Source organism: Bicyclus anynana, chromosome 23 (assembly GCF_947172395.1).
Source record: "Bicyclus anynana chromosome 23, ilBicAnyn1.1, whole genome shotgun sequence".
Lineage (NCBI taxonomy): Eukaryota > Metazoa > Arthropoda > Insecta > Lepidoptera > Nymphalidae > Bicyclus > Bicyclus anynana.
The window spans coordinates 1,247,837-1,272,415 of NC_069105.1; the positions used below are offsets into that span (position 1 = coordinate 1,247,837).

General features: G+C 35.9%; 2 protein-coding genes across 2 annotated transcripts in view; both read left to right on the forward strand.

The window, feature by feature from the left end:
- LOC112050776 (malignant T-cell-amplified sequence 1 homolog) overlaps positions 1 to 24,579 on the forward strand; it is a 29,893-nt gene that overhangs the window by 714 nt on the left and 4,600 nt on the right. Inside the window, exon 2 of the mRNA XM_024089122.2 lies at positions 20,909 to 21,061. Coding sequence (XP_023944890.1) covers positions 20,909 to 21,061 — 153 coding nt within the window. The remainder of the gene's footprint in view (positions 1 to 20,908; positions 21,062 to 24,579) is intronic.
- Positions 543 to 4,611, forward strand: LOC112050774 (adiponectin receptor protein). Its single transcript, XM_024089119.2, has one exon. It carries the CDS (start codon positions 889 to 891, stop codon positions 2,047 to 2,049), a length of 1,161 nt encoding a protein of 386 aa, XP_023944887.1. The 5' UTR covers positions 543 to 888; the 3' UTR covers positions 2,050 to 4,611.

The window sequence follows — 24,579 nt, forward strand, 5'->3', positions numbered from 1 at the left end:
ACGGTTTTACCCGCGTATTTCCCGTTCCTGTAAGAAAACGATGATAATATATAGCCTACAGCCTTCCTTGATATGGGCTATCTAACACTGAAAGAATTTTTCAAATCGGACCAGTAGTTCCTGAGATTAGTGCGTTCAATCAAACAAACTCTTCAGCTTTATATATTAGTATAGAGTATAAATAATTTCAAGATAAACACTTTAAATTCTTTATTAGTCATAGCGTTTTAATACAATAATAGAATAGGTTGAACTGGCAATTGAGCTAAAATCTGGTGCTACAACTACCAGATCTCTTAAAGTACGAAGATTACAATATTTTAAGCTTAATCACAAATTTAAGTATTTATTAAAAGTTTGAGTTGAGTTTTTACAAGAAAGAGTTTTATATAGTTTAATTTCTCTTATTATCTTGTATAGTAACTACTAATTAATCGATGTCAAATTGCACAACACTATGACACAATATAGCAAAGTCAGCTATATATGCGTGACAGAGATACTGCTATATGCAATACATTCAACCAAGCGAGACAGCGTAAAACTTTATAAAATGGAGAATGGTGGTTTTCGGTTGACGATTCGCTAGCGACAGTTCTTTGCAGCTGTTCCAAATTGATTGTTGTATTGTAGTTACTCACGTTTCCTAGTTACTATTCTTTATAATGTAATGTTACAAGGTTTTTTATCCGTATTTTAGACAACATTGAATCTGATACGAAAATTTTACAATACGCGAACAAAAGGACAAAAGACTTTCCGTGACGTAACTGGATATTCTCGTGAAACGCGTCCAAATAACTGTACAGTGAATTACATGTGTTAACGAAGGTCGCCCCGGCCGATGGTTGTTAAATTTGTGTAATTGCGTAACGGAAAACGCACGAAATGTGGGAAGTGGACTCTGACTCCGGGTCGCAGAGCGCCTCGTCGGACGGGCTTCGACGACGGCAGGGATGGGACCCGGAGGCTGAGAGCCTGGCTTCTCAGATCGACGAACTCGATGAAGTCCTCGCGGAGGAGGAGGAGGGATGTCCGCTGCCCTCCACGCCGGAGGATCAGCATCTGCTCGACGCGGAGATGGCAGAGGTTCTGAAAGCTGGCGTGCTGTCGGACGAGATCGACTTGGGCGCGCTAGCTCACAACGCCGCCGAACAAGCGGAGGAGTTCGTGCGAAAAGTGTGGGAGGCTTCGTGGAATGTCTGCCACTTCAGACACCTGCCGCGTTGGCTGCAAGACAACGACTATTTACACAAGGGCCACAGACCGCCGCTGCCGTCCTTCAGCGCGTGCTTCGCGTCCATATTTCGTATTCACACCGAAACTGGCAACATCTGGACGCACCTGCTCGGCTGCGTAGCTTTCATAGGCGTCGCGATCTACTTCCTCACGCGTCCATCCATCGAAATACAAATGCAAGAAAAAATGATCTTTGGAGTGTTCTTCGTCGGTGCGATTGTGTGTCTTGGGTTCTCGTTTGCGTACCACACGCTGTATTGTCACTCGGAAATGGTCGGCAAACTGTTCTCTAAATTGGACTACTGCGGGATAGCTCTGCTCATTATGGGATCCTTTGTTCCTTGGCTGTATTACAGTTTCTACTGCCACTATAGACCTAAAATTATATACCTATCTGTAGTAATTGTGCTAGGTATATTGTCTATAATAGTGTCACTTTGGGATCGGTTCTCAGAGCCGCGTCTCCGTCCTCTGCGTGCTGGGGTGTTCATGGGCTTCGGTCTGTCAGGTGTGGTTCCGGCGATCCATTACGGTATCACTGAAGGTTGGTTCGATCAAGTCAGCAAGGCGTCCCTCGGTTGGCTAGTGCTAATGGGTTTGTTGTACATTTTGGGTGCAATGTTCTACGCTCTCAGAGTGCCTGAACGCTGGTTCCCAGGGAAGTGTGACATCTGGTTCCAATCTCACCAGATATTCCACGTTCTGGTGATTGTGGCAGCCTTCGTCCACTACCATGGCATCAGTGAGCTGGCGTCCTATAGAGTTACGGTTGGGGAGTGTTCAATGCCCCCCTCCTCTATTGCATTCTAGCCTCACCCCCCACTAATTGTGATAGTAGACCATAGACGATAATCTTAAGTAGGATACAAACGTTAAAATAGTTTCATTGGATATTTTTTTAACATAAAATTAATACTGACACAATTTTCTAAGTTTTTTACAAAAACCCATATGCAGTGAGGCTGTTAACAATGTTTGAAACTAATGTGTAATGTTGTTATTTCCATTATGGGGTTAAAACAAGATAAATTACACAATTTTGGCCTTATCTATAAACATTAATTAGGTATAAGTAGATTACTTTACTGTAAAATAAAATTAAGAAAATATACAAAAAAAAATCTGTTTTACACTGAAGCAATTTGTTGCACATTTTTTTAATGTTTTTAGGTAAAGCCATTTAAGATTATTGTTTTAATTATTTATTATAGATTTATTTTTCTCTAGTTAATAATTTTTATATCTTTTAGTTCTTGCACTAGATACTAAACTAAATCACCATCTTTAAAAATTATTGTCTTTTCTAAAAATTTAGTTTTTCTTAAATCTTTCTAGGATATATGTACTTAATTTTCAGTACCACCCTTGCTGTTTATTTTTTAACAAGAGCTAAGAACTTATGCCCTCTTTTTTTTAATTTCTCTGGTTTTACTTCTATGATCAGAGATATCCAAGCATCTAATTAATATTTATGTTAATGAAAAAATTTAATAGAAGTAAAAAATATTGATAGAACTCTAAAATATAAATTTATGAAAATTAAAAAAATCTAAAAACAATGATATTTGTTGTATTTTTGTTGCTTGAATTCTTTTCTAATAATTTATTAGTTATTTATGGCACTTTATAATTACTTTTTCAATCTGTGCAGGACTTTATGATCAGTATTTTGCTACATTCAATTATTGTAATAACAGAATCTCTATTTATGATTATTTTAGGTGTTTAGTGCAGTGTGTTTGTTAAACATAAAGTTATGCAGAATATTTCTTAATATATTACCTATTTGTTTACATACATTCCATGGAGAGATTAAAATTAATTTACACCACCATAAATAACTGCACCAAAGAGATCTCTCTTTAAGCAAGTTAGATAATATTTTTTTTTAAATAAGTAATTGGCAAACTAAAGAAATAGGGCATTAAAGTTTTTATAATCTATATATATATATCTTTGTATCTTTCTTATAATTTATGTATATGTATATTAATAATAATAAAAAGTATATTCTAAATTGTTATAAGTGTTCATAAATATAAATATTTTACGGAAACAATAATAATAATAATAAAATTGTAAATATCAAAAAGCTGAGCTCTGAAAGCCTAGATAAGTACATTATTTTGAGAAAATGAAAATTACAGAAATTAGAATTAGATAAACTGGGTTGTAATGAATATCTACACGTTTTTATTAATAATTATATAATAATTTAAAGTTCCATCATTTCATTGTCATATAAACTATATTTTGCCTAACCTAACCTAACCTAACATTTTAGATGAAAAATAAAAAAATTGTAGGAAAAGCTTAAATATAGGGTATAAGTTCTTTTAAGGCAATCTGTGTGTTCTTATTGTGGTTTAACAATGTTTTAAACGTTTATGTTTGGGCCTTTTTCTTTTTTCAGTTATATCCACATCTAGGTCAAAAGTCCTAACTACTTACAACTAGGTTAGATGTTCCAGGGTCATACAAAGGACCTGGTACACACTGCATGCATGAAATGAATATTCCTCCCTAAAACAATCATACTGGAAGAAATTATTTGCGATGGAGAGAATTTGCCTTCATAATGGTATTGTTGTTATTGAGTCCCCATTTTGATTGTAATTGTTTTCTCAAGTGAATACTGATGTGCATTGTTCTGGTTATTTGTATAAAAAGTGTCCCCTAAAAATATCTTGTTCAATACAGTTGCCACCTCCCATAAATTGTTTTCAGGCTAAGTACTCGAGCACAAAGCATTTTTTAGTAACACATTCTAAAGTTAACTATATAAAATATAAATAAAATTAATTTAGTTCACATTTCTATTGATATCATTAATCTATATTCATTACAACTCTAATAAAATAGGGAGTAATAATAAAAAAAATATTATACTATAAGTGTAACTTTAAAAGGGCTCAGGCTTTTTTTGTATATCTTTGCACGGCACTTATAATTTCACAGTGTATGTAAATTTACGTTTTTTAAACACATTTGATTTTAAGGTTGATTATTTATTGCAGGACTGTATGGTAGATTTTTTGCATATCAAACGATTTAGAAGGAAAAATTATAGAGATCAAAAATTAGAATATATTGGATATAATTGACAAAAAAGACAATATTTTTCATAATATGTATGTATGTAAAGTTAATAACTAAGAGTTCATTTTATGTCTGATAGAGGTAGATCATATTTTTGGTTGATTGTTACTTTGAAAGTGGTGAAATTATTTGTTGTTTTAATCTAAATGTTATGTGAACAATTTTATTTTTTAGTGTAAATCGCTGTCTGTTTCTCTTTAATTGTTGGATACTTTTTGATAGGTTGATGGGTTTATATTATGATTATGCAATAAAAATTAAATTAAAAAGCAAGTTTTTGTTTTTTTTTGTAAACTAGATGACCCAATGAACTTTATTGTAACTGCAAATATTGGCATAACTCAGTTTGTTTTTGTGTATATTGATATGTATGCGTTTTTTTTTGTTTAACACAAGAGATTTTCTTTTTAATTTGCCAGGCGATTTCTGTCTCTACTTTTAGTTGCCAAACTCTACATAAATCTACTATATAAAAATAAGTCGGGTTTTCCTTCCTGACGCTATAACTCCAGAACGCACGAACCGATTTCCATGGTTTTGCGTTGCATCGTTGGTAAGGTCTCGGGCTTCGTGAGGTTTATAACAAAGAAAATTTAACAAAAATTTCAACGGGTAGGGGTAGGGTAGGGTAGGGGTACGGTAGGGTAGGGTAGGGTAGAGGTATTTGAAAGTTTACATCGATTTTTACGCGGACGAAGTCGCGGGCGTCCGCTAGTTCATTATGAATATAAGTATTACAGTTCTTTAACGAGATAGTACAGATATTAAAAAAAATTAAATAAAATTTGTCACTCCAGTATTAAAGAAAAATTCATCTACGAAATTTAAAAAATTCATCGAATTACCTATAAATTGACGGAAAATCGTAAACTTAAAATGAAAACTGCGCATTATGGCTAGAGAGATAGAAAAAATACTTGTACACGTGAGCGAAGTCAGGTTCAAGGATAGCAAATAATAACACCCACAACCTAGTCATTTATTTACTCTGCCCTAGTCCTAGACAAATTGTAGGTAGGCAAAGATTTTCTACTATTAGATATGTTAGTGCCTACATAATCACCGCAAAAAGTGATCCGAATTATATATGCACAATTTAGTGAATAGCTACATGCACAATTTAGTGTTTAATTATATTACATACTAGTGTTATTACCTGTATATAATTATCTCACTTTTTGAACCCACAACTCGACATTGTAGACAATATTTTGGTCCTAGCGGACGCCCGCGACTTCGTCCGCGAGGAATTTAGTTTTCACAAATCTCTCGGATTTTTCCGGGATAAAAATAAGCCTATGTGTTAATCCAGGTTATAATATATCTCAATGCCAAATTTCAGCTAATTCGGTTCAGTAGTCAAGGCGTAAAAGAGTAACAAACATTCATATCATTAAAATCATCAGTTTTCGCAAATCTTGGGAAACAATGGATTTTTTCGGGATAAAAAGTAGCCTATGTGTTAATTCAGAGTAAAATCTATTTCTATTCCAAATTTCAGCCAAATCGCTTCAGTAGTAGCGGCTTTAAAGAGTAACAAACATCCAAACATCCATACAAACTTTCGCGTTTATAAAATTAGTATATAGGAAGTAGGATTATTTGTTTAAACAACTTTTTGTTTAAATTACGACTAAATGGAATTAAAACAATTAGCCACTTTGGCCCGCCACAGTTTCGACGCGCCAGTGACATATCTATATAGTATAAAATCTTTGTAGGTAGGTAAATGGAAGGTAATAGCATAATATTGATTGTCAGCGACCTTGCTACTTGGAAGGTGAGGTAAAGGTTAATACAGTTTATGGTGCATCTAGCAATTCTATAGTAGGTATTGTCTTTGAAAAACTGCCTCTGTGGTTCAGTGGTTCGCCCGTTAGATTCTGAGTTCGAATCCTGGGTTGGGCTATAAAATATTGTGCTGTAAACTTTCATCTAAGCACAGATTAATCAATAATAGGAACATGAAGCTGAATGTCAGCTTTTTGACGAAGATTTGGCGGTGACAGATTCTTATGCGGGCTACAGACCTTCAGTTTTAACTGTAGGTACATTACAACTGTACAGTTAAACCACACAGTTAAAACTGCAGGTATAAATCCCGCAAAGTTTAGTAAAAATTTAGACACGTACACGTACGTAATCTACGATAAAATCAAAATTCTTTAATGTCGACTTACTATTATTGATTAATATGTTCCAATGATTCACGATGCTTAGTAAACAAGATTATAGGCAGATTATACGTGTATTTATAATAAAAAAACGTGAGCAGAATGATAATTTGACCTAATAATTATACCTACTAACTACTCACGAGTATTTACTTACACGTATTACAAAGTAAAGGAAATTAGGTCACAGTAAATTTTCTTCAACTTAATTTTCGGAATATTCGGAAGTTTGTATGTTTGTTACTTTTACATGCAAAAGATACAATGGTACAGCCCTGTGGGCTGCTATTCTATGTACAGTTACGCCACTGTAGCTTACTTATGTCAGCCACTGACGATCATATAAAATAATTCCGATAAAACTGATTGTGTGTTGGTCGCGATCGCTATGATGTCATGCACATCGCGACTAACACACGATTTCTTTTCGGCTGTCAAGCCGTTAGCGTTGCAGGCATGTGAGATTAGATCGTCAGTGGCTGACATTAGAAAATAAATTTTGGATTTTATACATTGAGTTAAAAACAAAAAAATATACCTACTTATATAGATATATTAATATCCTAAATTGTTACAACTGCAGGGGTTAGTATTTTTGACTTCTCGTCCAACGCATTCGCGACTACGCCAGAGGGTATAATATATGCTATTTAAGACTTTTTTACATTATAAAATAAAATAATTATCCAAATAATTCATTAATTCACGAAGCATAAAATGAAGTCGCAATCATAAGGCTAATTATAAAACTTCCTTTGTACGAAGTAGGTAGTTGATTAAGAAACTGTTTAATGGTTGCAAAATTACATAAAGAAAAAACGTATTCGACCCATATAGGCGTCTTCTTGTCGTAACTAGCGATTACATCGATAGAAACAGTGTTACCAACTCTCTAAAATATTTATCCCTAAAGTTTGTGTCAAAAACCCCTAAAATTATTGAGTTGTCCCCCTAAAAAATATAAATTCATAATCTATACTAATATTATAAAGAGGTAAAGTTTGTAAGTTTGTAAGTTTGTCACATTTTTTAAATGGGGTAATCTTCGGAACTACTGGTCCGATTTTAAAAATTCTTTCACCAGTAGAATGCTACATTATCGGGGAGTGCTATAGGCTATATTTTATATTGGTATCATACATATTAGCCGAGTTATCACAGGTTTTGTCATACAGGTCGGACTGAAAATCCTCTTAAACAGACTTATTCGCATGCGCTGCCTTAGCTATTGTGTAAAATTGAAATTAATGTATGGAGACTTTATGTATCTTTATAAGTTCTACAAAAAAGTCCGCGACACCATATATCTATCTTCTATATATTAGCAGATATAGTACCTTTTGTGTTTTAAAAATTATTAATTTTATATACTTAGGTTTACGTCATTATTTATACAACTAAACTTTAATCCTTATTAAAATAAATTATTTAATAATCACAAGGATATTATGGAGATAAGATTTGCCCTTTACAGTATGTTAATTACTTAAATAGTTTCGGAGATAATACAAAATTTCTAAAAGACGCAGAAATTCCGCTATATGACGCCCGGCGCTTTCATTTATGTAGTTCCCGTTCCCGGGTGAATATGGGGATCAAACATAGCCTATGACACTCGAAAATAACGTAGCTTTCTATTGGTAAAACAATTTTCCAAATCGGTCCAGTAGATCCAGAGATTACCTCCTACAACCACACGAACTTTACCTCTTTATATTATTAGCATAGAAGTCTCTATTTCTCTTGGTCATACCACCACTCTCGAAGGACTGGACCGATTTTGCTAAGGGTAGGAGTAAGATAGAGAAGTTACAGGGTAGGGTAGGGTACGGGTAGGGAAGCGTAGGGGTAGTGTAGAGGTAGGGTAGGTTTAGGGCCGGGTTTAGGGTAGTGGTAGGGTAGGGGTAGGGTAGAGGTACGGGTAGGATAGGGAAGTGGTAGGGTAGGGGTAGGATAGGCATGAGATAAGGGTACGGGTGGGATAGGGGTAGGAAAGGGATAGGGTACGGGGAGGGTAGGGGTAGGAAGGAGGAAAGGGTGTAGGTAAGGTAGGTGTAGGGTAGGGGTAGGGTAGGGGTAGGGTAGGGGTAGGGTGGGGGTAGGGGTAGGGTAGGGGTAGGGTAGATGTAGGGGTTGGGTAGGGTAGGGTTGGGGTAGTGTTAGGGTAGGGTAGGGGTAGGGTAGGGGTAGTAGTAAAGTTGACATCGAAATTTACGCGGACGAAGTCGCGGGCGTCCGCTAGTATACATATATATAGAAATAATATTCTGTAATATATTTCAAAAGTCTATATTTAATACAGACAAAATTCAGATTTTTTGAAATCATACATTTTGACAATGAATAAATTTAACAATTTGATGAAAATTGCCGCCAGTTGCCTCAGAGTGGTTGTGGAATAACGTATTATATGTCGTTATAAGTGGCTAGGTCAAGAAAGAAATATTAAAATTATCATCAATTTAAAAATATTAAAGAGTCAAAACATCCCTGAAAATACTTTAAAAATTTCAGACCCCTAAAAAAATCCCATTTCACTTATTTGCCCCCTAAATCTGGGGGGAAATCCCCTAAGTTGGGAACCCTGGATAGAAATTGCACACGCTAGCTGTAGACAACTAGCCAATCTATATCTACATACGTACCAAATTAATCTTCCAACCGTATACAGTAGAGCCATCGACTAGACTTAAGAGTGTGCAATATGTAATTTGGTGGTTACAAATGGTTCTGGATCTCAGATTCTGGAAAAGTTAGGAGCCTGATATTTGGGTAAATGATATTTCAAAGTGTTAGCTTCGTTATGTCTATACAAAATACACAATTTGTAAAACTTTTCTCGATAGTTTATTTTTTTGAAAAATACATGTTTTTCTCACATTTTGCTTTCAATCTCAGGAAAAGCAAACTTATTTTCTTAAATTTTTGTTTTGTATAGAAAATTAGGTATATATCTCGAATATGGCCATTTTGTTTTTCGTTATGTTGTTTAATTTACTTGCAATTGGGTAAAAATGGTTTTGGCGCTCACGTCATAAAATTTGCGTCGCGCGTCAATCGCTCCGTGCTTTTCACTCACGTGAAAGTCATAATTCGGCGTCTCGTTTGCGCTTCGAATTTTATCCATATCGTACCGACGCGCTGCGAGCTCTTAAGAAGTAGGTCTATCTGTTCGCTATTATCTTTAAAACTTCACCAATAGATGTATTGGTACGTGAGGAAGGCTTAGGCAATGATAATTTTATACTATAGATCGGTTACGTCCCTACAAAATCACCGCAATAAGTGATCCGAATAATAGGCTACAAAACTGAGCGCACACATGTACAATTTTGTCTTTAATTCCATTATTTATTTATGTATATATGTAAGTTTTTACACTTCCTGAACACACAACTCAACATTGTAGACGATCTTTAGGTATTACCTATTTGTTTAAATAATGTTCGTTGTTGACCACAACTAACGTTGAGATGTGAAATTTCCTCTTTTGAGCGCCTCATTTTCCATGACCTAGTAACACATCTAACAGTATTTAACATTATTGGGCTTAGGTATATAATTTGTCAAAATTTTGGGTAAATTGGTTGAAATTTGACAGTAAAAAGTTAAAACGTGTCGGAAAATGTTAAGTCGCCTGGGGTTTTCATAGAAAATCCTGCCTAGTAGTCATTTGGAAGTATAACTTGTGCTATTATGTACTAGCTGACGCCGCGCGGTTTCACCCGCGTGGTTGCTGTTCCCGTAGGAATACGGGGATAATATATAGCCTATAGTCTTCCTTGATAAATGGGCTATCCAACACTGAAAGAATTTTTCAAATCGGACCAGTAGTTCCTGAGATTAGCGCGTTCAATCAAACAAACAAACAAACTCTTCAGCTTTATAATATTAGTATAGATTCTGCGGCATAACAAAACTTGCATGGTGGAATATTCGTGTTCACAAATCTACAAAGTCTGCGATTATTATGTCGTATCTTTTTAATCTTTTATGCATAACTTATTTTACCCATTTATAGGAACAAGTAAAGTTTTCTACATCGATTTTCTTATGCACGAAGTCGCGATTGCGATACTAGTAATAGTCGAAAGTGTCAATCGCGTTGCCTTGTTCTAGCTGTTTAATCAATTGAGTCGGATTGTTTTGGAAATTGGATCATAATTTTAATACGCGTGTGTGTAGAATGAAACGCTAACATAAGCTAAATTAATTCCACTTTCACACTTCCGCGTGTGCGATAAAGAAAGTGCATGTAAGAGTAGGTCGAACAATACAATAATCGTTATCAACCCATCAGAGGGGTTAGGCCAATAGTCCACCACGCTGGCCCAATGCGGTCACAAATTTACAATAAATTTCATTAAAAATATCAAGTATGGATTATTCACGGCAATATTGTTTTTAAAATTCTCTCTTTTTAATTTTATTTTTCTTTCACGAGATAAAGGCAAAGGTATTACACCGTACAGGATGTCCCATGTCTTCAAATCTCGCTCTATTCGCAACTCAAACAAAAATTAAATAAAAAAATGAACGCATTCCACAGACAAGAACGCTGCATTTTATTCTAATTTAAAGTTTTTTATTTATTTTTCAAAACAATCAAGGCCTTACCTATAATGATTCTATTTTCGAATAAAACCTCCTCCGTTTTATAGTAGGCTAGTGCTTGGCTAGTACTCGTAACAGACAAGAATTAAAAAAACAAAATTACTTTAGCCCCTAGAGGCTAAAATGCTTGTTTAGTCCCGCTGTGGAGTGGTAATATGACACTGTTTTTGAGCAAGAGTAGTAAAAAGACATTTTTAAATAGTAATGTTGTGTCACTTCCTTGATTCGCGAAATTTTCAGTACCACCCTCGTAGATATAGGCTTGAGGTAAAAGTATACTCATGACCTAAGCCCCTGAAATACCATTAGCCATACAGAATTATTTATTGTTTAGAGTTACAGTCAGTCGGTTTCGCTTTACCTGTGTCTAGCTTATTGCTATATATACTCACTTATGTAAACGTAGCATTTGTCTACACGACTTGTAAGGATTCCGCAACTTTCTTTCAATGGAACTTTCTAGACTGTTCGTTGTTATGGTACGTAGTAGCGCGGTGTTTATGGCCTTCTTACTTTTGTTGGGTTTCATTTGTTTTGCGTTGACTACTTTCTATACTTACATATAATATGTAGGTATAAAATTATGTAGATATACTAGGTATAAGTGTATGACTGCCTTGAAAGGGCATGACAAAAACTGAATGTACCTGTATTTTGCAAGGCCTTAAAGTGAAACAGGAAACGGAATTGTAGGTAGGTAGGTATAATATGGAAAATATTATTAATACATCAGATTTTTATTTTAATCGGCGACTTAAACCTACCCAATAAGTACACAGTACACTAATTGTACAGTTAGCTATATGTCGCTGGGTGGAGGTACTAAACTTTTGGCGAGTATTTAAAAAAAATATTGATTTTCATGTTATATTCAAGAAAATGAAGTTCGTTGTAACTGCAGCGCGTCAGCTAATTCTATCGAGATTTGTCTTTCGTTGGTTGGTCCCATTGTTTGGGAGCTTTGGGACACAAGACATCCGTCTGAGTCTGGTCTGCGTAATATAGACTACAAGCCCTTGAACAAAAATAACATGTGAAATGACCCAACGATCACACTTTCCGGTGCAGGGTCGCTATTCCAGCACCTTGGGACCCCCCCCCCCCCCACCAGGTGGACTGACGACATCAAGCGAGTCCCAGGGTTTCGCTGGATGCAGGTGGCTCAGTATCGTGATGTTTGGAAGTCTCTACAAAAGGCCTATGTCCTGCAGTGGACGTCCATCGGCTGATATGATGAAATTCTCGTGAATTTGTTAGAATATGCCCGACTTTCTAATCCATTCAGGGTCCTAAACCAGGTGCGTGTTGTGTTTATGCAACGCGGAGTTAAGGTTAACATGACTGTCGTCATATTTGATTTTCCTTGAGGTGTAGAGAATTTGTTTTTTTCCTCATAACGCTGGGGGTTAAGAAAATCCATAGGAAAAAACGTATGTCTATAAGTGTATAGGATAAATAATATTTTATGCTTAGTAATGATTCAGTATACCTACCTATTATTATTTATTATAAATTGGCCTACATGTACCTATTTTATATTTTTTATAACGATTTTCAAAAGGAAGGAAGAGGTTTCCATTCATAGCTATCCTTCATCGTTTTATGTACCCCTATTAGTAGTAGGTAGTCGAAGACGCCTGGATTTTTTTTTGTTGTCATTAGGTCAAGATGTGATTATTTTATTGATGATTAATTAATTAAAATTTCTTAGTTGGAATTTTTTATTCGTCGTTTGTAAAAAAAATTAGTTAAGTAACAAAATTCCATTTATCATAATTGATTGTATTCTGAATAGAATTTTTTAGACTATCCTCTTTTGTTTAAAAAAAGAATGTTTGCCATATCTTTTAAATATGCCCAATATTTCCATTCCCCTCCAAGTAGTTGGAAAAAACTGTATTAGGAGTGGGTACGACAATAAACCAACGGGTATCGAAACACCACCCCTCGATGATGAGATTGATTTATTTTTATTTATACTATTACTTGTAGTTCCTGAGAATAGCGCGTTCAATTAAACAAACAAACAAACTCTTCGGCTTTATAATATTAATATAGATTATAGAGGTACAGTTTGTGGCGTCGTAGAGGATAATTTCTACTTCTGAACCGATTTTGAAAATTCTTTTACCACTAGAAAGTCTTGTTATTTGTTAGTCTCATAGGTTTTAATTTATCCTTGTATTCTCACGGGAACGGGAACTACGCGAGAGAAACCGTGGGGCGTTGGCTATTTTGATATAGTTTAAATTATCCAATAACGGTGAAGGTCGCTCTACTAGTCGCTATACTAGGGTTGCCAACATTTTTTCAGAAAAATATAGTATGTTTCATATTTATGCAGTAAAAAATATAGTATCTACACATAAAGAAAATATAGTATTTTTAGTAATAAGCAAAAAATAGACGAAGATAATTGTATTTGTAGTCTATTTATTTTTAAAATCTATATTCATTAGCACTTCTTGCATTTTTTCAATAGTTTTTTTTTCCTAAAATAAGAGTATTACATGGATTTACATTTAATTTTAAAATTAATGAAAAATAACAATAAGACTGACATGTTCGAATACGCAATACGCTAATGCTTCAAAGATATAGTATTTTTGCGTACTTATACGTATTTCATCAACAGTGTATAGTACGCAGGCCCAAAATATAGTAAAATCTATACTAATATTATAAAGCTGAAGAGTTTGTTTGTTTGAACGCGCTAATCTCAGGAACTACTGGTCCGATTTAAAAAATTCTTTCAGTGTTAGATAGCCCATTTATCGAGGAAGGCTATAGGCTATATTATTTCCGTATTCCTACTGTAACGGGAACCACGGTGAAACCGTGCGGCGTCAGCTAGTACTATATATTATAGTACGGTTGGCAACCCTACTCTATAGTGAATTCTTAGGCCATATTATATACATCAGAAAAATGCCTTTTTCTATAGATGGTATCATGTTTAGACCTAATAGACTATAGATAGACCGACAGGTTGTACGTGGGAGGGTTATATTTATATAACTGTGTCGTACGTCGTGCTGTTTATCTGTAACACGTGACACGTGTTTTCACGTGTTCGTGTAGCATTGTTCTGTGGCGAGCACTGGTAGACTGAGTGCATGTGGTAGCCACACCTTCGGTATGTAAAAGCTGTCAATTTATTAGCGTTCACACTAGGGATGTAACCAGTGGCGTGCACTTGCATTAAAGTACTGCATACCCCAAGAGTTGTCTTCTTAGTGCTTAGTAGATACAGATTTTTCCAGTTTGCTCAATTTTGTCACTATTGCATACCCTGATCGACAACCTTATGCACGTCACTGGATGTAATGGAGGAAGTTTTATCGGAACCATATCCATACGGAATGGAGGAGTCGGAGTTTTTAAATTTGATTTATCGGAGTCGGAAGCAGGATAGGGATGGCTGAGGAGAGATTTTTTTATTTATGGACCAATAAAACATTATTTAGTATTTTTTTTTAATTTTATTTTTTTAATTATAAAATGAAACACAAACAATTTTGGACAGTGGTGTCTTTGGAAGATAGCGGATTTCAGGGGTCCAGACCCTCAGCCGTACAACTATAAAGCGTCTTTCCACAGAATATCATGGGTAATCATCTTGTCCACCCAGTCTAGTTGCCAGACCCTAAATTGATTTAGATTTAATCGTGTTATTCGAAGGGCTGCTAAGAAGCCAAGTAAGTCGCCTGACTGGAGATATGATTTCTCAATATATCCCGTAGAAAATATAAAAAAGTGACGCGACATACTTGTAGTAGGCCTAATATTAGTACCTACTATCTACTAATGATACTACGGGAAACTTTTATAGAATACGGAATGTCTGGCTACTATGGTAGTACCATGAGCTGTCAAACTTTAACGTTTATTGAATGGCAAAGGTCTGGCTATGACAGGCTCTCAATAGTCGTGAACAGTTAACGTAGCAGTGGCATTGAGACGGCCCGTCTGTTTCATGCTGACGAAGGCGTTAGATTAAACAATACGTTCAATTCTTAACTACATCATGGTAATCAGCCTGTTTATATAATACTTAATTAAAATATGTAATACTAGCGACGCCCGCGACTTTGTCTGCGAGAGAAGCGGTGTAAACTGTCGTTGTAAATTACCAAAATAAAAAAATAAAGTAAAACGTGTAAGTAGGTAAATCTTTAAAAATAGATAGATAAATATGACATCACGGAATTTTAGTCGATCTGTTACAGAGGAATATGCCACCATATGTTTTGTTATACACCGTGCTAGTTTCACAATACAAGAAACCCCATAACAATATTAAAAATTACCTCAAGCTAATTAACACACTAGCGAAAAAAAAAATCAATTTTATTATGAATTATGAAAAATCCTCAAAAAGACCGACGAGCTGCATAGTGGCATCGCGGCGAATAGGTAGGTGTTTGAAAATACAGGATGTTTTAAAATAATCGACTTTTGAAAGTTTGTAACAATCGTAACTCCTTTAATTGTACTTTTTTTTTTATAATTACTATTTTAACTAATAATACATATAATAGATACATTTACATTGGGTACATTATGTGATATTTCGGTTTAAGATGAACCGACTAACAATAAAACCTTGGCAAATTAGACATATACCTAAACCTTCTTCAAAACCACTCTATCTATTGGTGAAAAATGCATGAAAATCCATTCAGTTTTTAAGTTTATCGCCAACAGACAAACAGAGTGACTCAGCGATGGACTTTGTTTTATAATTCCCGGGAGATTCGATAAAAAAGATTGTTATATAATTCTCACTTTGCCATCCGCTGTGAGCTAACGCGCACTAGATATCAATAATTTTAATTCGTTTGATGTGCAAATGTTATGCTAATTTTTAACCGAATTCCAAAAAGGAGGAGGTTCTACGTTCGGCTGTATGTATGTTTTTTTTTTTTTTTTTTTTTTTTATGTATGTCCAGCGATAATTCCGTCAATTATGGACCGATTTTGAAAATTCTTTTTTTGTTCTGTAGGGTTTACTTCCAGGGTGGTCCCATTTTTTTCATGTCAGGATCTGATGATGGCATCTTGGAGAAAATGAGGGGAACTTTCGAAAGTTGTAGAGACGGCTAGTACGTTTGTTAGTATTTCCATAAGGTATTTTAAACCACTACAACTTTATGAAGGTTTGGAGTTGGTCTGATGATGGAGCCGAAACACAGACGATGGAACTCGTCAAGGATTTACAGCAGTCACCTTTTGTTTGGGCTTGATTAATTTGTATTGATGAGTACTTTCCACCTATATGGGTTGTGACTGTATTAAGGGTCTGATGATGAAGACGAGGGACAGTGAAGAGAACTCCTCGACGGTTCACAGTAGCTACCTTGTGTTTGGACTTGATAAATTTGTATTGATGAGAACTTACCACCTAGATGGATTGTGACTGTATTAAGGGTCTGATGATGAAGACGAGGGACAGTGAAGAGAACTCCTCGACGGTTCACAGTAGCTACCTTGTGATTGGACTTGATAAATTTGTATTGATGAGAACTTTCCACCTAGAAGGATTGTGACTGTATTAAGGGTCTGGTGATGAAGACGAGGGACAGTGAAGAGAACTCCTCGACGGTTCACAGTAGCTACCTTGTGTTTGGACTTGATACATTTGTATTGATGAGAACTTTCCACCTAGATGGATTGTGACTGTATTAAGGGTCTGATGATGAAGACGAGGAACAGTGAAGAGAACTCCTCGACGGTTCACAGTAGCTACCTTGTGTTTGGACTTGATAAATTTGTATTGATGAGAACTTTCCACCTAGATGGATTGCGAATGTATTAAGGGTCTGGTGATAAAGACGAAGCACAGTGAAGAGAACTCCTCGACGGCTCACAGTAGCTACGTTGTGTTAGGACTTGATAATTTTGTATTGATAAGAACTTTCCACTTAGATAGGTTGTGACTGTACACACGCAGTGGGTATGCTAACACTAAAAATAAAAAAATAAAAATTTTAATAAAAAAAATTCAACCGACTTCCAACTCAAAAAATAACTTTAACTAAAAAGCAAAAAATAACATCCTACCTATGTGCTACCTTCTGATCAGTTTGAAGGCGGTGCCAAGCCAGTGTCGTGTTTTAATTAAAGCTGTTTCTGGAATAACCACAGAAATTTTGTAGTTTAAACGTATTTAATTAAAACATCACTGGCTTGCACCGCCTTCAAACTGATCAGAAGGTAGCACATAGGTAGGATGTTATTTTTTGCTTTTTAGTTAAAGTTATTTTTTGAGTTGGAAGTCGGTTGAATTTTTTTTATTAAAATTTTTTGTTCGAATGCAATTATTCGGTAAAACAGCAGAATTGGGTTTTGGATACAGGTTACATCAACATTTTTGTGATGACACAGTTGTGTTTAATTAATAAACAGGCAAAAATTGTTAATGAAAAATTTAGGTATTATATTTTTTTTCTTTACGAGTTAGCCCTTGATTACAATCTCACCTGATGGTAAGCGATGATGCAATCTAAAATGGAAGCGGGCTAACTTGTTAGGAGTTGGATGAAAATCCACACCCCCTTTTGGTTTCTACACTACATCGTACCGGAACGCTAAGTCGCTTAGCAGTACGTCTTTGCCGGTAGGGTGGTAACTAGCCACGGTCGAAGCCTTCAACCAGCCAGACCTGGACCAATTAAAAAAAAACCTCAATTGGCCGGGGAGCCAGAACCTCAGATTTTTTATAAAATTATTATTATTATATAAAAATTGACAAAATTCTAAAAATAAATACGAGTACGAAGTTTTTCATTTTTTTTTTTCAATTCTAAAGTTGAATTTTTTTCTAAAGTTAACTTAATAGTATTAATATAATATGTAGTGTTGGTAGGGCCCTTATTTTTTCCACCAGAGCCTAAACACAGGGGCGTAGGTAGGTATACGACCCCAGGTTATAGGCCGCTATGTTTAGTTGTTTTTTCAGTTTGTTGTTGTTTTTAACAGATGCGCCAAAAGCATAAAGTTATTTGTAAGATAATTTTGGCACTCTTCACATGCGTATATTTAATTCGAAATCATATGACCTATGATGTTCGTTCAGTTAGCCAAATCTACGTAATCAATACATACATATAAATAAAATTGAAACGTTCATCTGTGATTTCAAGATAACTGTGTTTTCTCAACTACTCATACTTATTTACTTAGGTACATGATACTTCAAAACACAATCAAGCTTCTTTAAACATTTTGTTTATCTGTCTATTTGTCCAGGCTTATATCTGAAACAGTTGAACTGGGACTTTCACTGATAGGTAGAGGAGGTTAATGAGCAACAAAAAGGCTCCATGGTCTCCGCGGTACGAGTATTTATAAAAAACCAAATTTCAAGCTGATGAAGTTGCAGGCGTTCGTTAGTAATTATAATTATAATAAAAGTTGTTTGTTTACAACTGTAATGGCGCTGTGTATATAAATAAGTCGGAGACATTTTTGAAAACCTATTTTAAAAAGTCTTGCCCTGTAAGTTTTAATCATCACATTATCTATACTAATATTATAAATCTGAAGAGTTTGTTTGTTTGCTTAAACGCGTTAATCTCAGGAACCACTGGTCCGATTTCAAAAATTCTTTCAGTGTTAGATAGCCCATTTATCGAGGAAGGCTATAGGCTATATATTATCCACGTACTCCTACGGGAACGGGAACCACGCGGGTGAAACCGCGCGGCGTTAGCTAGTATAAAATAAAATTGAAGTGTCAGTATATGATTTCTAAATAACTGTATTTTCTCAAGCGCTGTGTGCTTGTCCGGACCCATCTCTGGAACGCCTGAACTGATTTTAATCGGACTTTAAAAGATAGAGGACGTTCTTGAATAACATAGTCTTATTTTATACCGAAAAAATCCATGGTTCACGCGTGATTTTAGTTATTTCACTCTCACACTCGGACTAATTGGTAATTCCGCTAGTCTTATTTTTTTTTGTAATTAGCTCGCTAGTCAGTCGCACATTAGGTATGTCGACTGTGTAGGTATAATCGCTCGCTACATACCTACACAGTCAGAAAATTTGCTGATCCACTGATTTTAAATATTGGTGAACCTCGATTAGCTTAATATGACTGAAAAGATTAAAGTGAAATTGTCGACATCATTTGACAAATATTTGCAGATTACACTTAGGGCCCCATTTTCCCGGGCGGGCCTCGTAAGGCCATTGATAGGGCTGAGACAGCGGTAAATACGCCCCTGACACCCTATTGTAAGGTCATTTAAATATTATAAAGTCAACTCTGTACAGAGTGCCTACATTACAGGGCCAGGCTTCCCACCTTATAGGGTTTTTTTTTACAAATTAACCCTTGACCAATCTCAGCTGATGGTAAGTGATGATGCAATCTTGTATGGAAGCGGGCTAACTTGTTAGGAGTAGGATGAAAATCCACACCCTTATTAGTTTCTTCACGACATAGTACCGGAACGCTAAATCGATTGGTGGTACGACTTTGCCGGTAGGGTGGTAATCAGCCATACCCGAAGCCTAGAATAGATAGAATCTCTAACAGGCAACCCCTGAAGGACTTTCTTAAAAGTCTAGTCATCATTATCAACCCATATTCGGTTCACTGTTTAGCTCGAGTCTCCTGTCAGAATGAGAGGGGTAAGCCAATAGTCACCACACTGGCCCAATGCGGATTGGCAGACTTCACACACGCAGAGAATTAAGAAAGTTCTCTGGTATGCAGGTTTCTTCACGATGTTTTCCTTTACCGTTTGAGACACGTGATATTTAATTTCTTAAAATGCACACAACTGAAAAGTTGGAGGTGCATGCCCCGGACCGGATTCGAAACATCAACTATAACGGCTCTCAAAAAGCTTAGTATTATGTATGATTCGAACCCAGGACCTCGTGTAGAAAGCTCCATAGCCTAAAAACAAGGTAGCTACGTCCCTGACACCATCCCCATTGAAAGGTCATTTAAATGTTATAAGGTCAACCCGATATCGAATACGCGGCACGCAGATTATTTTTCTAATCACGCGTCGGACGCAACTGCAATGGCTTCTTTGCAATACTAGTATTACAATACACGCTTTCGCAAACTGTCACGTTTTGTATTCTAATGCGGGGCACAGACCTTCAGTTTTTATTGTACAGTTTTATCTGATACATTAGAACAACTGTACAGTTAAAACTGTTATTAATTTTGTCTGAACATAGACTAATTACCAGTTAAAACTAAATGTTGGTAGTTGGTGGGCGATATTCGTTTAATCGTACGTCATGTACATACTAGCAGACGCCGCGCGGTTTCTCCCGCGTGGTTCCTGTTCCCGTAGGAATATGGGGATAATATATAGCCTATAACCTTCCTCGATAATATGCTATCTAACACTGAAAGAGTTTTTCAAATCGGACCATTAGTTCCTGAGCTTAGCGCGTTCAACCAGACAAAATATCTTCAATGTACAGAATTTTCATTGTCCATATTTCCACAAAATTTTTGCTGATTATGTTTTTGGCATCACTAATCACCCCCTGATAGTTATTTTGGAAATATATTTCATGTACAGCTTTGACCTCTCAACAGATTTATTATAAGTATAGATAGATTTATTTTCAACTCTAAAATGTAGCATTAAGCTGAGTTGGAGCCCTTTATTGGGTTATGCCACACATCGCAGGATATTGTCATATTACAATATTATAAGTTACTATTATATGATATTAAGAGTAAATTGTGTTGTGTGGCATAATGCTGTAATAAAGATTTTTTCTTTCTTTCTAAATTCCAGGTTCGATGAGAAGGAGAGCATCTCCGGCGTCCAGCAGCTCAAGTCGTCCGTGCAGAAAGGCATCCGCTCCCGTCTGCTGGAGCTGTACCCTCACCTGGAGAACCACATCGACCAGGTTCTACCCAAGAAGGACACATTTCGGATTGTCAAATGGTATGTAATCATAGAAATAGCAAGGATATGGCGACTGGAGACAAAATTATGGAGCCGTGATAGCCCAATGGTTATGACCTCTGCCTCCGATTCCGGAGGGTGGGGGTTCGAATCCGGTCCGGGACATGCACATCCAACTTTTCAGTTGTGTGCATTTTAGGAATTTAAATATCACGTGTCTCAAACGGTGAAAGAAAAACATCGTGAGGAAACCTGCATACCAGAGAATTTTCTTAATTCTCTGCGTGTGTGAAGTCTGCCGATCCGCATTGAGCCAGCGTGGTGGACTATTGGCCTAACCCCTCTCGTTCTGAGAGGAGACTCGAGCTCAGCAGTGAGCTGAATATGGGTTGATAATGATAATGAGACAAGATTAAAAAAAATACTTGGGAGGTGCCAAGGGACACCCGGATGGAACGAAGTTCGCTATCGCAAACGCTATCACTATCGCTATAGTCGCATCGGTATCCTGGAGCTCACCAGCTGTCTCAAGGTCATGGCTTACAACTATAGCAAAAACATTATCCTCCTTCTTACGCAGTCGGGTATAAGTGTCGTTACAACTTTTGGTCTTAATTTTTTCCGTTTATCCCCCTTTCGCAACGCGCGGTAAGGAAATTCGATCCAAAATTATCAGAAACCTTTTTATTAATTTCTAATAAGCTTAAGCTTGACCATAATCTCACCTGATGATAAGTGTAGATGTGGCCGAAGGTGAAACGCGCCTAGAAGTTGCCTATTCACTCTTCCTATTTCAGAAAATATTAGAAATCTTCGCTAAACCTCTTAAAGTTATGATCTTTAACAATGTTTCTCAAAAGTTTGCTATTGAGCTAAGTGACTGGCTATTGGAGACATGTTTCCTCATAATCATCATCATCATCATTATCAACCCATTTTCGGCTCACTGCTGAGCTCGAGTCTCCTCTAATAGAGAGTAATGTATCGAGTTTGTTTATGATCGGGACCCGGGACCGTTGGCTTACCTACATGCTAATTGAGGCACGTAGATTTAGGCTGTACCTAGTAATAGGTTGATACTACCAATAAAAAAAATTAAGTAAGTTTTCTAAGAAGAAGAAAGTTTGTAGAATATTTTTATGGTAAAAACATTATTGTAAACTTTTCTTTCTCCATTCTTCATAAAACATTTCAGTCAACAAATATTTTTTTCTCTCCAGAGCAATAATCCATATGAAAAGAAATATTCTGTTCAAAGGAAAGACGTAAATGGTTTTCCAACAATAAGAAATTGGCAACAGTAATATAAATGCAGTGTTTCCTTCCGAACATCAATCTGATACAATGATAGATGAGCGATGACTTCAAAACATAAGAAATAATAGAGTACAATAGACGTTCAGAGATAAAAAGGCCTAAGTAAAAAAATTTAAAAATCTAAATAGCTAACGTCCGCTAATTAGTTTTAACCAATGTTAAAATATAACCAAATTAATTAATTTGATGAATCCATGCAACATCGTCACCCAGATCCGACAGATCCTCTACGCACGTTTTGGGTTTAAAACTTTCATTAGATATTTCAATACTAAAAATATAGCATTCACATTGTGAAACTTACAGGCTAGTAAAACATTTTACGTTTTTTAGTTTTTAACAATAAATAATAATAGTGCGTAATACATATATATAAAAATGAATGTTCGTTAGTCTCGCTAAAACTCGAGAACACCTGAACGGATTTTTCTCATCTTGGTCTAGAAATGTTCGTGGACGTATAGGGAAGGTTTAAAAGGTGAGAAAAAATAGAATAATAGCTGGGAAAACCATAAAATCAACCCTTTTCTATTTCCCATATAAACGATTGAGTTTTAAGTAGGGGTAGGAGTAGGGTAGGGGTAGAATAGAGGTAGGGTAGGGGTAAGGGTAGGGGAAGGGTAGGGGTAGGGTAGGGGTAGAGTAATATAGAGTAGGGATAGGGAAGAAGAGCACATAAGTCAAAGCGAAGCCGGGTCCGCTAGTATGCAATAAAAATTCCAACGTGTACATACAAGTAAAGAAATGCGGGTTGTCATTGAAAAATGCCAACAGCTGGTCGACATTTACTCGGCCCGCTGTTGTAATGCACTGATGTCACCCCGAAACCTGTGCCTCCCCAGGAGATGTTTACTGTAGTACAACGTTTAGTGGCGCTAACATGCGACCAAGTGAAGACAAATAGACAAAATATCGTAAAATGGCGGCGGAGCTGTTCCAGTACCATATGTTTCGTCCCATCGCAATGGAACAGTACTCGACTAAAATACTAAACCTTTGAAAGTAAGAAAGGTAATGTTATTAGGCAATGGTGACAGTTAGGGTATTTTGATTGATCGATTGATTGATTGATAGAACCTCCCCCTCCCCCTTTCCCTCTTTTATAACACGCTTAAAACTAACAAAACTATACTTAGCCACCTTCTAAACAGGAGGTCAACGCCACATCCATCCTAATGAAATTATTCCGATGCGTGGGTGTATAAACGAATGATAAGGGAATTTAAACCTTAACTACAGATCCATAACATACAAATTCCATTGAACGTTATACATCTAACTGGTCGCATGTTGATAGGTAGGAGGGACTTTATGACTAGATTAGAAATATGTCGTCGTGAACATGTCATGAAGGTCAATTCTGGTTCCACTATTCCATGACGCGTTGTTGCTAATAAGATCTAATTGGTTAGGGATGTGTGATTTTGTTCTATGGATATGACAATTTTTAAAATAAATAAACTTTTTCAATTAGAACCTATCGAAACTATGGAGTACAAAGACCTTTATGTAAATAATGAAGATATATTAGCAAATATGTAATTTTAAATAAGGTTTCATTTCCAAGTAAGTTTTCCTTACCATATGTCCAAAATAACTGAGGATGTGATGCAGACGGGTTGAGTGACGTAGGAATGATGACAGTTTTTTTTAAATTGTATTTAAATTAGGAGTATGCTAATAGTAAAGCAATTTTGTAAAAGTAACAGGGTATATGCGATCATTACTTTCGGAGTTACAGGGATTTAAAGGGTCAGATTTGCGGCACTGCCGCGGATCCCTGAAAAACACCCCGTACAAAATGGTACAAATTAATGAGATCCTTAAATTCGCTGATCATTAGAATTGTATAGGCGTTCAAACAAAATAACAAATATTTTTATTGTTTGTCCGTTTATGTTTATTGAAAAATGTCATGTTTAATGTAAGGATTCTAAAAATGTATAAATTTTCATTTAATTACGATAATTTTATAAACTTAATTATTTTGATGATATACCAAAAGATGACTCGCTAAGGTGGTCACGATCCTCAGTCATGAGGGCTGGAGAGAGAGAGAAACAAGGATTTTATTTACATTTTTTATAAACGTTTAGTAAAAGGCCAGGAGGTTAATTGAAACCTAACTAAATTACGACATTTTCGTAGTTTGGTTTATATGAATACAGGATGTATTAATACCTCGTACATGCATTCTAAGATCCAAAACAAGCTGTTGATTTATAAGATGATGATATTCT